Genomic DNA, 12,845 nt, shown 5'->3' on the forward strand with positions numbered 1-12,845 from the left:
GGTTGAATCCCTGCTTCAAGTGAAAGACTAATTTCATCCTTCTCTGAGACCATGACCAATGCTTCCATAATTAAGTACAGAATTTGACTTGTGACTGAAATTAGTTGCTGACCTATATTTTATAGAGCACACTTTCCCTTTTTTTTAAAACATAAGAATAACATGAGCTAAATAACATGAGCTAACATCTAATCTTCTGATATTACCCCAGTAAATGCCAGAGAAAGTAGATTATACATGCCTATGGAGTAGGGTGATCAGATAGCAAGTGTGAAAAATCAGGACTTTTTTGGGGGGGAGGGAGGAGATAATTGCCTATGTAAGACAAAGCCCCTAACATCGGGACATCTGGTCACCCTACTATGGAGTGGTTGCAACTTCAGTGAGTTTTAATATTCTAGGATCCAAGCGATTGGGCCCTAGTGATTTTATTCAGGTCCCTTCTTGTTGAAGGGTACTGGAATCCCATCCCATGACAGCTACTGGAATGCCATGCCCAGTTCTCACGTACACAATTGAAGAAGAATATAAATAAATTTGAAAGGGCTCAGAGAAGGGCCATGAGAATGATTAAAGGAGTAGAAAACATGCCTTGTAGCGATATTCCAGGAGCTCAAAGAGACGGTGAAGGAGTGACTTGATCACACAGTCTATAATACCTTCACAGAGAAGAGAAATTTGATAATTTAACAGATAAAGGTATAACAAGATCCAATGGCTGGAAGCTGAACCTAGACAAATTCTGACTAGAAATAAGGTAATGCATTTTTAACCATTGGAAGAAATGACCAAGGGTTGTGGTGGATTCTCCATCACTGGCAATTTTTAAATAGATTGGATGCTTTTCTGAAAGCTATACTTTAGTTCAAATGGAAATTAATTCAGGGAAGTTCTAAGGTCCTGTGTTTTATGCAGAACAGCCACGATGATCACAGTGGTCACTTATGGCTTTATAATCTATAGGTATATCTACACTTATGGCAGAGTGTAGAGTACAGACACGGCACACCCAGCTATCATGGGTATAAATAGCAGTGTAGACTTTGAGGCACTGCTTAGGTGAGTAGAGTGCCCTTCCCACCTGAACCCTAGGGTACATACCCTGCCTGGCTCTCTGTACGTGCCCAAGCAGTGCCCCCATGTCTACACTGCTATTTTGAGCAGTGTCGTGTCCTGCTGTCTCCTGTCTACCAGAGCCTTTCGCTGCTTCCAGTAGCTGCACACCACAGTGACAAGTGTCGATACAGCCTGCCTTTCACTGCAGTGTATAGCTACAGCTGTAGTGTCTGTACTCTACATGTTGCCATAGATGAGGCCTATGTGAATGTGTGGTGGTGTGTTTCAGTTATGTAAGCATAATGCTGGTTATCCTGCTGTTTTTCCTGTCCTCGCCCTCCATGCATCCTAGTGATTTTATTTGAGTGTACTTATCTTTCTTTAATGGGAATATATTTTCAAAAAGGGTCCTTTATTTCAGCAATAACTCCCTTTCAGTTCTTATGGTCAAACCCCTTGTCCCTCTCATCTCAAGAAAGTTGAAATGCTGTAGAAAAAATTGAGTTGTTTAACGTCCCTGTGAGGTAGTGCAGTAGAGCTGGATGATATATTCATGGTGAACAATTTATCTAATTTCATCCTTTTTCATTTTGAAAATGATCTGCAAGCATGTTGTGGTTCTTAAAATTTTATTTGTAATTGTTAAACTGTTCAGAAGAAATATTTAGTCTATGCTTTGTCAGAACAAGAGTCCCATTTTCTGTTCACAACTTAACTGTGACATAAGTAATTATTTGAATTTATTATGGGAATAATTAAAGTATATATTTTAAAAACAGCCATGAGCAGTTTAGTGAAAGTTTTAATACCCATTTGTTTGCTCTAGTATTAACAATGCTGTTACCTTTTATTTCCAAACATTCAAAATAAACTATCATGAATGCTAGGAAAGTAAATCAGTGGGTTTCTTTGAAAACACCTGGTATTTTCTTCCAGCTCTGTAGATAAAATTATTCCTCTTGTTGTATTAATGATGAAAATGAATAATTATTTGTAAGGAATCAGAAGTATGGCCCTTAATTGAGATTTGATGGACGTAACTAGTTTATGTCCTGAGGAGATGACAATCTGTAGTCCTGATCTTGAAAACTGCTTTGCTTGAGTGGACCCCAGCACCTGTGCAGAACCCCATTGGCTTAGTCAGTGGGGCTCCACGCAGTCACAGTAGTTTGCAGGCTAAGAGACTAAACTAGGTATAATTTGGTAAGGGATGATAGAACAAAGGACTAAAAAAAAAGAGGACTTGAGATGCATTTTGTTTTCATCTTCTTAATATATTAAAATTTGAGGACACTGAAATTGAGGCTGGAGTGAAAGTCAGTATTAAACCTACTTTATATATGCACAGAACAGTTCAGTGACTTGTGCAAGGGTCAATGAGTGAGTAACAGAGCTGAGTATAGAATTCCGATTCCCATTTCTCTGCACTAGAACACACTTGCTCCCATGACATTGGAAATGTTGGTTTTTTAATGTAACAGTCTTGGGAGAGAAGGAAGTAAGTTAAAGGAACTAGAAATCTGTTCATTTTGCCCCCTTATGGTACACCTATGCTCCCCCTAACACACATACAGATTTTAGTGTGCAGAAGGTATCAATGCTGCAGGTAATCTATTGCATTAATCAGCCAGCTAGTGTGAAATGCATGGGGAGTGATTATACTATCATACACAATACAATCAGCATGAAGCACTTGTCAAGACCAATACATCAAAGTTTAATTCAGTAATAGAATGAATTAGAGCAAAATGAAACATTCTGTTCTCCATGAAACACAACACCCATTGCAGGTTCTTTCTGAAGGCTCTGTAGAAAAACCAGAGTGCATTAAGGAATTGTTTTTATGAATAAAATTGCTACTCCAATTTGACTGAATACTGCGAGTACTTCTCCTTGGGGTTCTTATGATAGAGTAAGCCCTTCAATACAATACTCTCCATCTTCACTGTTCTATAAAAACAACTGTTTAATTGGATCATTCTCCAGTGGGGCTTCTGAATAATTTTTGTTCTAATGGAGACCTCTTATTGCATGTAGGAAGGAGGTGGTTTTACCAGTGACTGTGGGGGATTTGCCCTTGAGGATGGGGGAGTAGTACACACTTGACTTTCTTCTATTATTTTGCTAACTGCCTGCTTGCTGTTCCAATGCAGCAGGTATTATGTGTTTATATAGAAGTTTGGATTATAAAGTTTATATAATGCTGTATAGTCATTTTAGATTGCGAAACATCTAAACATTTTCCCTATCTTAACAGCCACTTTTGACTCTAAAGCTTTTAACATATAAAAAGGCTAATGAGTTCAGTTTTTTTTAAACATCCACATGGCAGATATATAACACCTAAATGTTCTAAAACAATACTTCCACAATAGAATCACATAGGACCAAATGAGGTATGATGACATGTATGAAGCAAATGGTGACGCAATGTGGCTGACATAATCCCACTGTGCAATAGCCACTCTTAACCAAAGAAAACTGATCCAGGCAATTAACAGTGAAAATACTAAATGTCGCTACTCTCTTGTAATCTAACGGAGTTGACTGCTTTTGAAATTTGGTACTTAAATGAAAGTTTGAGTTATGCTAGCATAAAAACTTTGTAAGTCTATAAACAGCAACTTGTATGCAGATACAATGCATATTTTAATTTTGCAAATGAGAGAATTGATTTAAATAAACATTTTAATACAAAATTCCACCAGGCTAAAGCCTTATACCAAGTTTCAGCCTGTAGCAACCTATTACAGCAGTGTTATAAACCACTGAAAATGGTTATTGTGAAAATGCTGACACAAGCTTAGCTATATACCATCATTGACAGGGCATCATCCTACTTTTAGAGAAAGCAGATTTCTTTTGACTAATATAATCAGTCTTGAATTGTAGGCTGAACCTTCAATTTCTCGTCTTGTTTCCACACAGTAAAATTAGATGGGGTTTTTCCAGTTGTTGGGGAAAGGGTGAAATGTAATGGAATTTATGGGAACTGTGTAATACTTAATCTCTAAGGAGAGTCTGTATACATTCCTTGTTCTTTTTTTTTTATGGTTTATGAATACATGCATACTGTGAGTGTGTAATTATTACAGCACCTACTGTTACAGGAACTGAGCACTTTAATAATGCTATTTTCTACTTGTTTAAATCCTGAGTCAGCATGGACACACTGTCCCTTTCTACAGCCTTGGTTCTGGGGCAGGGTGTCTATTGAGAGAATTTAGCTATGCTAATCTTTGGCTATATGTATGGGGAAACCACATACTATGGAGAACAGTGATAAAATACATTTTTCTATGGGATGAGATGTACTGGAGACAAATGACAGCGATACATCTCTGAAGATATGCTGTTTGAACCAAAGGTCTGTTGAGGCAAAGCTAGCTTTATTCAGGTCAAGAGGATTATTGTGGAACCAGAATAGACAATTCCTCACTGAGATGTGACAGTTTTAGTATTTGTTCCCTTGTGAAATTAATATCAAATTGCAGTCACAGCATGACTTATCATCCAATTATCTTCAGGGAAAAATGAAATTTGCATATTGGTTTGTGATATTTTGCCTTTGCACTTTGAGGATTTTCATATTGGAAAGAGGTGGGACGCAGTCCAGAATCTGAATCCAAACTTTACTTTTTGTTCAGTAGTGTATGGATTTGGGGTGTCTGTTTGGGCCTGTATGAGAGGGACTCTAGCCTGGATCAAAATGCCTCCAAAGTTTTGGGTGAAAAATATGGCAGCTGTATTGAGTGTTCAGTTGTGTCCATTTCTAATACTATATATTCTGACCAGGGTTTCTTTGTCTTTATTGGGGCAATTGTTTATGTTGTGGGTCATGTTGGTAGCTGGATTTCATTATGTCAAGCTGGTGAACTTCTCTTCATATTGGGAATATCCTTTTTGGAGTACAGGAGTGCTCTTTTTAGTACAGACTCTTTGGTGTACAGCAATCTTCAAGTTTGAGAAGTCCTCTGAGATTCTCTTAATTAAAAGTTAGTTTTTTTCCTGAGTCTGGGATGGGATAAGATAAGTTTCCTCACAAAAGGTAGTTGTCCTTAATTTTTACTTGATCCTTACTGGCCATAATCACTGCTTATTACAGGTAATTGCCCCATATGGGAGCGATTAGGCAGAAGGTAGCTGGGAGCTTCCAAGAACCCCCTTGTTCAAAACCAGAATAAGCCTGTGCTTTGCTTTGATATCTAAAAGGATGCCCCCTAGAGCTTGTCTACTGCAGCAGCAGCAAGAGGTAGACCAGCTGCTGCTGTGAAATAGGAAGAACGGCTTCCTGGCTTCTTCCATTTGGCTGGTGGGTGAATAGTGGGTATGACCAAACATCTCCCTTCTTAGAAGCTTGCTGCAGTAGAGTGTTAAAGGACAGGAAGCAGTGAATTTCAAATACCTAGCATGGAGCAACTGCCCCCAAAAAACAGGGAGGTAGAAACTCTGCCCCACCCAGGCACATTTCCCCCTCATCCGCCGCCCCACACACACCATACATGCACTTAAAAAAAAAAAAAAAATTGCTGGGGTGAGGAATGGGGTCACTGGCATTATACTTCCTCCCCCAAAATGACACGCTTTGGATGTGGAACCTCAGGCTCTCCATGCTCAACTCTCTTCCAAATGGGGAATTCCTTCTCTCACTCCTCCAGAAGGGCATCACTTAACCTTGAAAGTAGTGTGAAGGCCCAATCCTGCAGACTTTACAAACACACACATCTCATTGATGTCAGTGGGAGTTAACATTTTAAGTGGCACATGGGGGAGTTCCGTTCTGTACGTGGGACTTAATCAAATTACATAATATAACCTCTATTTGGTGTGACACATGGATTTCTGTGTAAAGGTCTTAATATAAGAATTAATCCTTGTGTTTAACTTACACCAAATAGCTTGGCTTTCTGAGAATACAGCTACTGATATAATTAAACTCACAACACAGTTGCCCTCTTGAAATTAAAGTAGATGCTTGAAATTAAATATTTTGAGATTCTGCCCCTCCTCCTCCTATTAAGTGTAGTATATGCATGGTAGGCCTTCACTAACTCTTTTGACATTTCTCTGCTTTTCATTGACTGGTTTTGATTGTTTTATGCATTCCTACATACCATAAATCAGTTTTGTAGTGGGACATTCTGTAATTCTCAGTGCTGTATATTTTGCCTTGCTGAATAATTTAAAATAGTCATCAAATACAGTTAAAATTTTGTGCTTGACCTTGGTTTATTTAGCTGCTATTCTAGAATCATTGGAAATCCAGTTACAATGTGTTAAGTTGTATTAGTCTCTTTTTAATACAGAGGGTTGCATTGTCATGCTCTTCAGTGCTCATAAGTACTACTGAAGGAAATAATTAATAAATCAGTTAGTCATTCCTCACTGTTTCCTCTTTTATCTTGGAGATTGCAAGGACCATCTTCATTGTATGTTTTGGGCCAGCGCTGAGCACATTGGTGCTTAATAGTAAAAATAATCAGTGAAATTCTTCAATTTTACTTGGCTTAGGAGGGTTGCAATATGTTTAAACCACTGCACAGAGTGTCTAAAGGAAATTGTAAGAGTTGATTTAAAAGGGCCGTAGGGGAAAGAGTTCTTGACTTCCAGATTCAGAGTTTTTTTTCTTTTATACATTTCTGCAAGTTTCATCTTCTAAAACAGATTCCTTTAGTGTGTTTAACCGTTCCAAATAATCGCCTACGCTATTCTAGTGACATCATCTTCTATCCTTTGCTGCACCCTGTCTTATTTTGTGGTGTCTCGCAGATTTTTTTTTTTTTTTGTACACTTCCCTGCCCCCATTTCCACACCAGCATCTGAGGACTTTGAGGGCTTTATCCTGTAAGGTTTAAGTTTCCCCTGGCTCATCATGGAGTGGTACTTAAGAATACGCTCCCATACCATGGTGTGTAGGATACCAGAATGCTAAGTTACTTCTAGGAATCAATGTTGTATGATGGCCTGTGTTCCAGGTATACCTTTTACTTTCTTAGTTAGCAAGCTATTATTTGGCTACTAGAGTTTAACCACCTTAGGTGATCCAGCTGCATTATTATTCTTGTTTCTGGGCATCTGTCATGCAGTTTTTAGGCACTTCTGCAAATCTCCTATAGTGTGTAAAGTACATCCTTAATGAACAAACGAAGTGTTGCTAAATAGCACGTCTTCATGCTGCTGTCAAAGTTCACAGTGGTAAAGAGACAGCTGATACAGAGAAAAATGTTTCCATTTGAAAATTGTTGCCACAGACCCTGAAGTATTTGTGGATGCCCTGTTACGCAGTGTCAGGGAGTCAGATTCTGAACTGACGGTATGTGTGAAATGTCAGCACAAATCAGCTTTCTCTTTGAGTTGTGTAAAGAGAGAATGTAAAACAGATTTTACAGTTTAACCTAATTACTGAAATAATGGCAGTAAAAATAAATCTTTGTATTAAAAAGTGCTGCAGTCTTGACTGAATATTAAATCTCTCAAATCCAAATGTGATTTGAAAATGATTTTGAGAGTGAATTACAGTTCTTTGGATAGGTTTTGATAAGTTCTGAGGATGTGGAGGTATATGTGTACAGTTTATGTATACTTGTGTTTAATATATTTAATTCTATTTCAAAATATTTTATTGTAATGTAAAACTGGGAAATAATTATATAGCAAATATAATTCTGTTTCTTCTACATTTTTCTTTTTTGTGTTGTTTTTAAACTGATGCACTTGCTTCCTGTGTCAGAATTAAAAGGATGGGTGGTTGAGTTTTGTAACTTGGGTGTGGATTCTTTCTCTTTTCACTTTTAAACTGATATACCTTTCTGACAAACTATAGAGTGGAGGCTTTAGATTTTGTAGTGCTTCATATGAAGTCCCACTTTATCTTTTTATATGTTCAGTTTCAATAGAAAGATTGTATATTCTAATTAAGTTATTTGGGATGGTTGAAAAAGGCCACATTAACCCCACGATGCTGAGTCAGGAACTCATGGTCTGCTAGTATTAGACCACACTTGGAGGCGAACAGTGTGGCTTTGCAGGGGAAAAACATGATAATATAAAAATACCATCTGGTAAAACTCCATAGGTTTTTAAAATTAGTCATTGGCTGTTGGTCTTTTAATAGAAAAGATAATTGAGCAATTTTTTTAAATCAGGTGCTCTTTGGATGTGTATAGTCTTAAATCCCCACTGCAAGTTGGAGCAGAAGGCCAGTTGGCTAAAACAGCTGAAAAAATGGAACAGTGTGGATGTTTGTCCCTGGGAAGATGGAAACCATGGAAACGAGCTGCCCAATTTAACCAATGCTTTGCCTCAGGGTGCAAATGCTAACCAAGGTGAGTCTGAATAGATGCACTAATTGTAACATATGCTATAACCTATATATTAATATATCCCTGCAAAATTTTACTTTCTTTTCTGGGACAAATAACTTTCTATCTTTTGGGAGTGGGAGTTGGTATGGACAAGTAAAGTATCAAGTGAAGGGAGGATGAATACATTTTTGTAACGATAGTTGAGCAAGGGATGTGTGTGTGTTGATGTGTGTTCAAATGCATTTACTAAATAAAATATTTCAAGACCGAGTCATCCTAAATGTTTCCAACTCTTTTGTTTGTTTTATAAAAATGTAGTCTTATCTATGCTCCATGTTTCTCTATTTCAGTTAATTTCATGAATTGTACTTAAAGTATATCATATATAAACATTTTTGGTTTGTTTTTTTGCTTGCTCTTTAAGCTGGTATCACTGCCGGTGTGCTTTTCTGAGCTTTTCTATATGTGGTTTTCTTCAGTTGTGAAGCTTTCAGTAGCTATTTAAAGAGATGCTACTGCAACTAAATGAAATTAGATGTGTTAAAATGAAGCATCTATTTGTGGGATCAGCCCTGTGGTTAACACTCTGCACTGACACAAGATCCCAAGTTCTATTCATGGGGCTGGGACTGTTGCAGAGGCAGGACACTGTCTTCTTGGAGCGGGGAGGTGTCTTGTTGCTCTGCAGCAGTCTCTATGGTTAATCTAGGAGAGATGTTCAACTTTGAAGAAAGTCCCATCCGGCCCTCCTTGGGCAAAGGATGCTGCTTTGCTAAGGACCAGGGTGGGGGAAATGTCCTCCATTTATACAAGTAAGAGCTCTATTTATATAAGAATATAATCTTGCAATACAGAAACATGGATCTGGGAAGCCTCATGTCTACAATATTTGGAATAAACATTGATTTCAAATTGATATAAAATGAAGGAAAATTTAATGCCTGTGGAAGAAAAAGATAAAAGCTTGGACTGGTGAGGTGTCTCCCGTGGGTCACATGCAGTCTCTTGAAAGATACCTGTGAAGGGAATTGTCAAATTTCATTCACTTCCAGATTAGCTTTTAATCTCCACCTGTGGCCAGGGAAAACTGGGGACATTCAGCACATAACTCCTTACAAAGATTTTTCTTGTTGGGTCTCCTAATGTCCAGCCCAACTTGTTATGCTAATTTCATCTCTGACTGATATCTCGGCAGCAACAGAATTCTGCTGCCACATGGAGTTGTCCAATAGAAATTCAGATCAGTGCTGTGATTTTTAGTACACTATGTTCACTTTATTCCAAGTATTTTATACCTGTAAAAAATTATTTAATATGACAAAGGTTACAAGTATTTTAAACTATGTAGAACCATACCATGTCACCTTTAAAAACAAAATAAAAAGCAACGACTTATCAGAGTCCTGCCCCAATACACTGACTCTGTATTCCAACAGAGTAGTGCGGCTGAAGTGACAGGTAGAAGCCAATGATACTAGCAGGACTGGACCTTCCAGGATTCAAGAAGAATGTGGAAGTGTGCTGAATGCCCTCTTAGTCTGTCTAGTTGGAGTGTTCAATATACATTGATAAAATAGAAGGCGATTTGACAGCTCTCTTTACAGAGCACCGTTTAGCATTAGTTTTAATGGATGTAGATGGTTTTTCTTTTTTTATGAAGGAAAAGTGAATAAGTGGAAAAAACATGTGATTTATCTAATATTTAGGATGTGAAAAATGTCATCTGCAGTCTGCTACTTAAGGAGACAGGGAACCACGAGTGTGAGGGGAGGAATTAGACAGCAAGACTGAAAAATATTGTGACTGATTTATTAAAATGTGAATAAATAAAAGCTGATGACAGCTTTCTGTATTTGTGAAAATGACAGATTCATCAAACAGACCGCATCGGACGGTGTTCACTCGAGCTATCGAGGCATGCGATCTCCACTGGCAGGACAGCCACTTACAGCACATTATCAGCAGTGACTTATACACCAACTACTGTTACCATGACGACACTGAAAACTCGCTCTTTGACTCTCACGGGTGGCCCCTCTGGCATGGTAAGTGGCTAAACCGGAAAGACGTTTCCATGACTTGCTGCTTTGTTCAGTTTCTATGGCATTATTTTTGGGGGATGGTGGGAAGATGAATGGAAGGCCTGGAAATAGGAACAGATCCTCCCTTCAAATGCTAGTTCAGAAATAACCTTTTAAGTCCCTTCACATAGCTTATAAATAAATAATCTTTCAAGCAGCATAGTAAAATCGGGGGGCGTTACAGACATGGATGTATTTTTTTCCAATTATGTTCTCTGTTTTAGAACATGTTCCTACAGCCTGTGCAAGGGTTGATGCATTACGATCTCATGGATACCCAAGAGAAGCACTGAGGCTAGCAATAGCTATTGTTAACACACTAAGAAGACAGCAGCAGAAACAGCTGGACATGTTCCGGGCCCAGAAGAAAGGTAAATGTAGGGAAGAGAGAAGGGCAAAGGACATTACAAGGTGACCAGAAAACTGGTATGGAGCTTTGCATGAGGAAACTCTATTAGAAACTACAGAAGTGGAGGTGACTGTTAGTAACTCTTCATTACCAGTTTATTTGACCAGTGAGAAATGTAATGTTTTGGATGTCTAAGTCTTTTATTAGATTGAAAGCTCTTTAGGGCAAGAACTATATCTCCCTGTCTCTTTTTGTAATATACTTAACATAATTGGGGTCCTGATCCTGATCAGGAGATTCGGGCATTATCGCAATACAAATATTGCTTTTGTGTAATCTTTTTAAAATGGAGCATTTTGTGTGTGGTTGCATGGTTTGGGGTTTTTTGTTTGTTCCTCTTTTCCTGTGGAGAATTTAGTTTGAGCCATGTATTTCTGAGACAGAAAGGATAACAAAATAATTGAAGAAATGCCTAGTGTAGAATCAGACTCTTAAGTTGTAGTGCTTGTGAAGGATGCTGGATTAATATAACTGGAAAGAAGTTCTCTAATCACTGCCGTCTGTGGTGTAATTTTGTCAGCACTGTCCTAACAATGTACTTCATCCTTATTTTTGAAGGAATTATCTCGTAAGGGTCTAGTCTCCGAAAGGCCTGTTCAGTCCTTGGCCACTCAAATTAATCTAACATTAAGGTTAGAAGTAAAAGGGTGGCTTGGACCTGAACAGGCTTCCTCATGTACAGGGAAGAAGGGATGGCTTTGTTAAGGAACAGGAATGGAAGCTAGGGATCTGAGTTCTATTCCCAGTTCTTCCAAGGAGTTCTGCATTAAAGCTTCTTTTTTAGACTCTAGTCTCTATTTTTGTTTGCACATACACCTGTGCATTTTGGATGCAGATACCTGTGTGTGATGATGTGTTTAAACTTTTAAAGCATGTGAAGGTGTTTGTACAGAAATAAGTGTGTGAGAGCATAAGCAGAGACCGGGTGGACACCTGGCTTGAAAATTTAACCTTCAATCTCTCTCTGCCTCAGTTTTCCTAACTGTAAAACCAGCCTAGCAGCACTTGCTGACCTTCGATGGGTTCTGTGAAACTACATTCATTAATGTTTGTACAGTATTTTGAGATCCTTAGATAAAAAGCTCTATATGAGTGCAAAGAACTGTCACTATTACTTGTCAGAATTTTCAGTGAGATTTCACTATGTAACACATCTTCACTCAATATCCCATGGTTTTGCCATTTTCCAAACTGAGGGGTGGGTGGGTGTGTGAGAGAAAGAGAGAGAGAGAGAGCGCGTGCCCGCAAGAACCACGGGTGCTGGGTGGAGAACCTGTTGGTGGTCTGCAAGCAGCTGACTAGTCACATACTACTGGTGTTTCTCATTTCCAGCTGCTAAATTGCCCAACTAGACAGCTAAAATACACTAAATTATTTTCTAACATTAGTTTTCCATGTAAGCAATTGCTGCAGTTACCATAGGGATGTTATTGTCCATGAGACTGTTTCTCCAACATGTGGTCCACGCTGTGTAAGAACAGCTGAGAACACTGTTTTAGTTTGAGATGTCTTTTTTTTTTTTTTTTTTGCCGGTTTTTTTTTTTTTTCCTTTTGCGCTTTTTTTTTTTTTTACTAGAGCACTCAGAAATGTGCTAGACCTCTCCCATATATGCAAGTAAAGACTGGACTTCTGCCCATAGAGGTTTTTTTGTTTTAGGCCCCAGTCCCACAGACACTATATGTATCTGTGTAGGTTTATTCATGCCTTTGTAGTCCCATTGACGTCAATCGGGTTACTCAAATAGAATCATAGGACTGGAAGGGACTTTGAGAGGTCATCTAGTCCAGGCCCATGCACTGATGACAGGACTCAATATTATCTAGACCATCCCTGACAGGTGTCTAACCTGCTCTTTAAAATCTCCAATGATGGAGATTCCACAACCTCCCTAGGCGATTTTTTCCAGTGCTTAACCACTGACAGGAAGTTTTTCCTAATGTCCAACCTAAACCTCCTTTGCTGCAATTTAAGCCCATTGCTTCAGAGGTTAAGGA

General features: G+C 38.5%; 1 protein-coding gene across 1 annotated transcript in view; it reads left to right on the plus strand.

The window, feature by feature from the left end:
• The window catches only part of ZSWIM6 (zinc finger SWIM-type containing 6), a 161,993-nt gene that overhangs the window by 117,167 nt on the left and 31,981 nt on the right, over nucleotides 1-12,845 (plus strand). The window contains 3 exon segments of the mRNA XM_024193184.1: nucleotides 8,202-8,381; nucleotides 10,229-10,405; nucleotides 10,666-10,812. Of these exon segments, the coding sequence (XP_024048952.1) occupies nucleotides 8,202-8,381; nucleotides 10,229-10,405; nucleotides 10,666-10,812 (504 nt within the window).

The sequence above is a fragment of the Terrapene carolina genome, unplaced genomic scaffold, assembly GCF_002925995.2.
Source record: "Terrapene carolina triunguis isolate 2854851 unplaced genomic scaffold, T_m_triunguis-2.0 Scaffold69, whole genome shotgun sequence".
NCBI classification, from domain to species: Eukaryota; Metazoa; Chordata; order Testudines; family Emydidae; genus Terrapene; species Terrapene triunguis.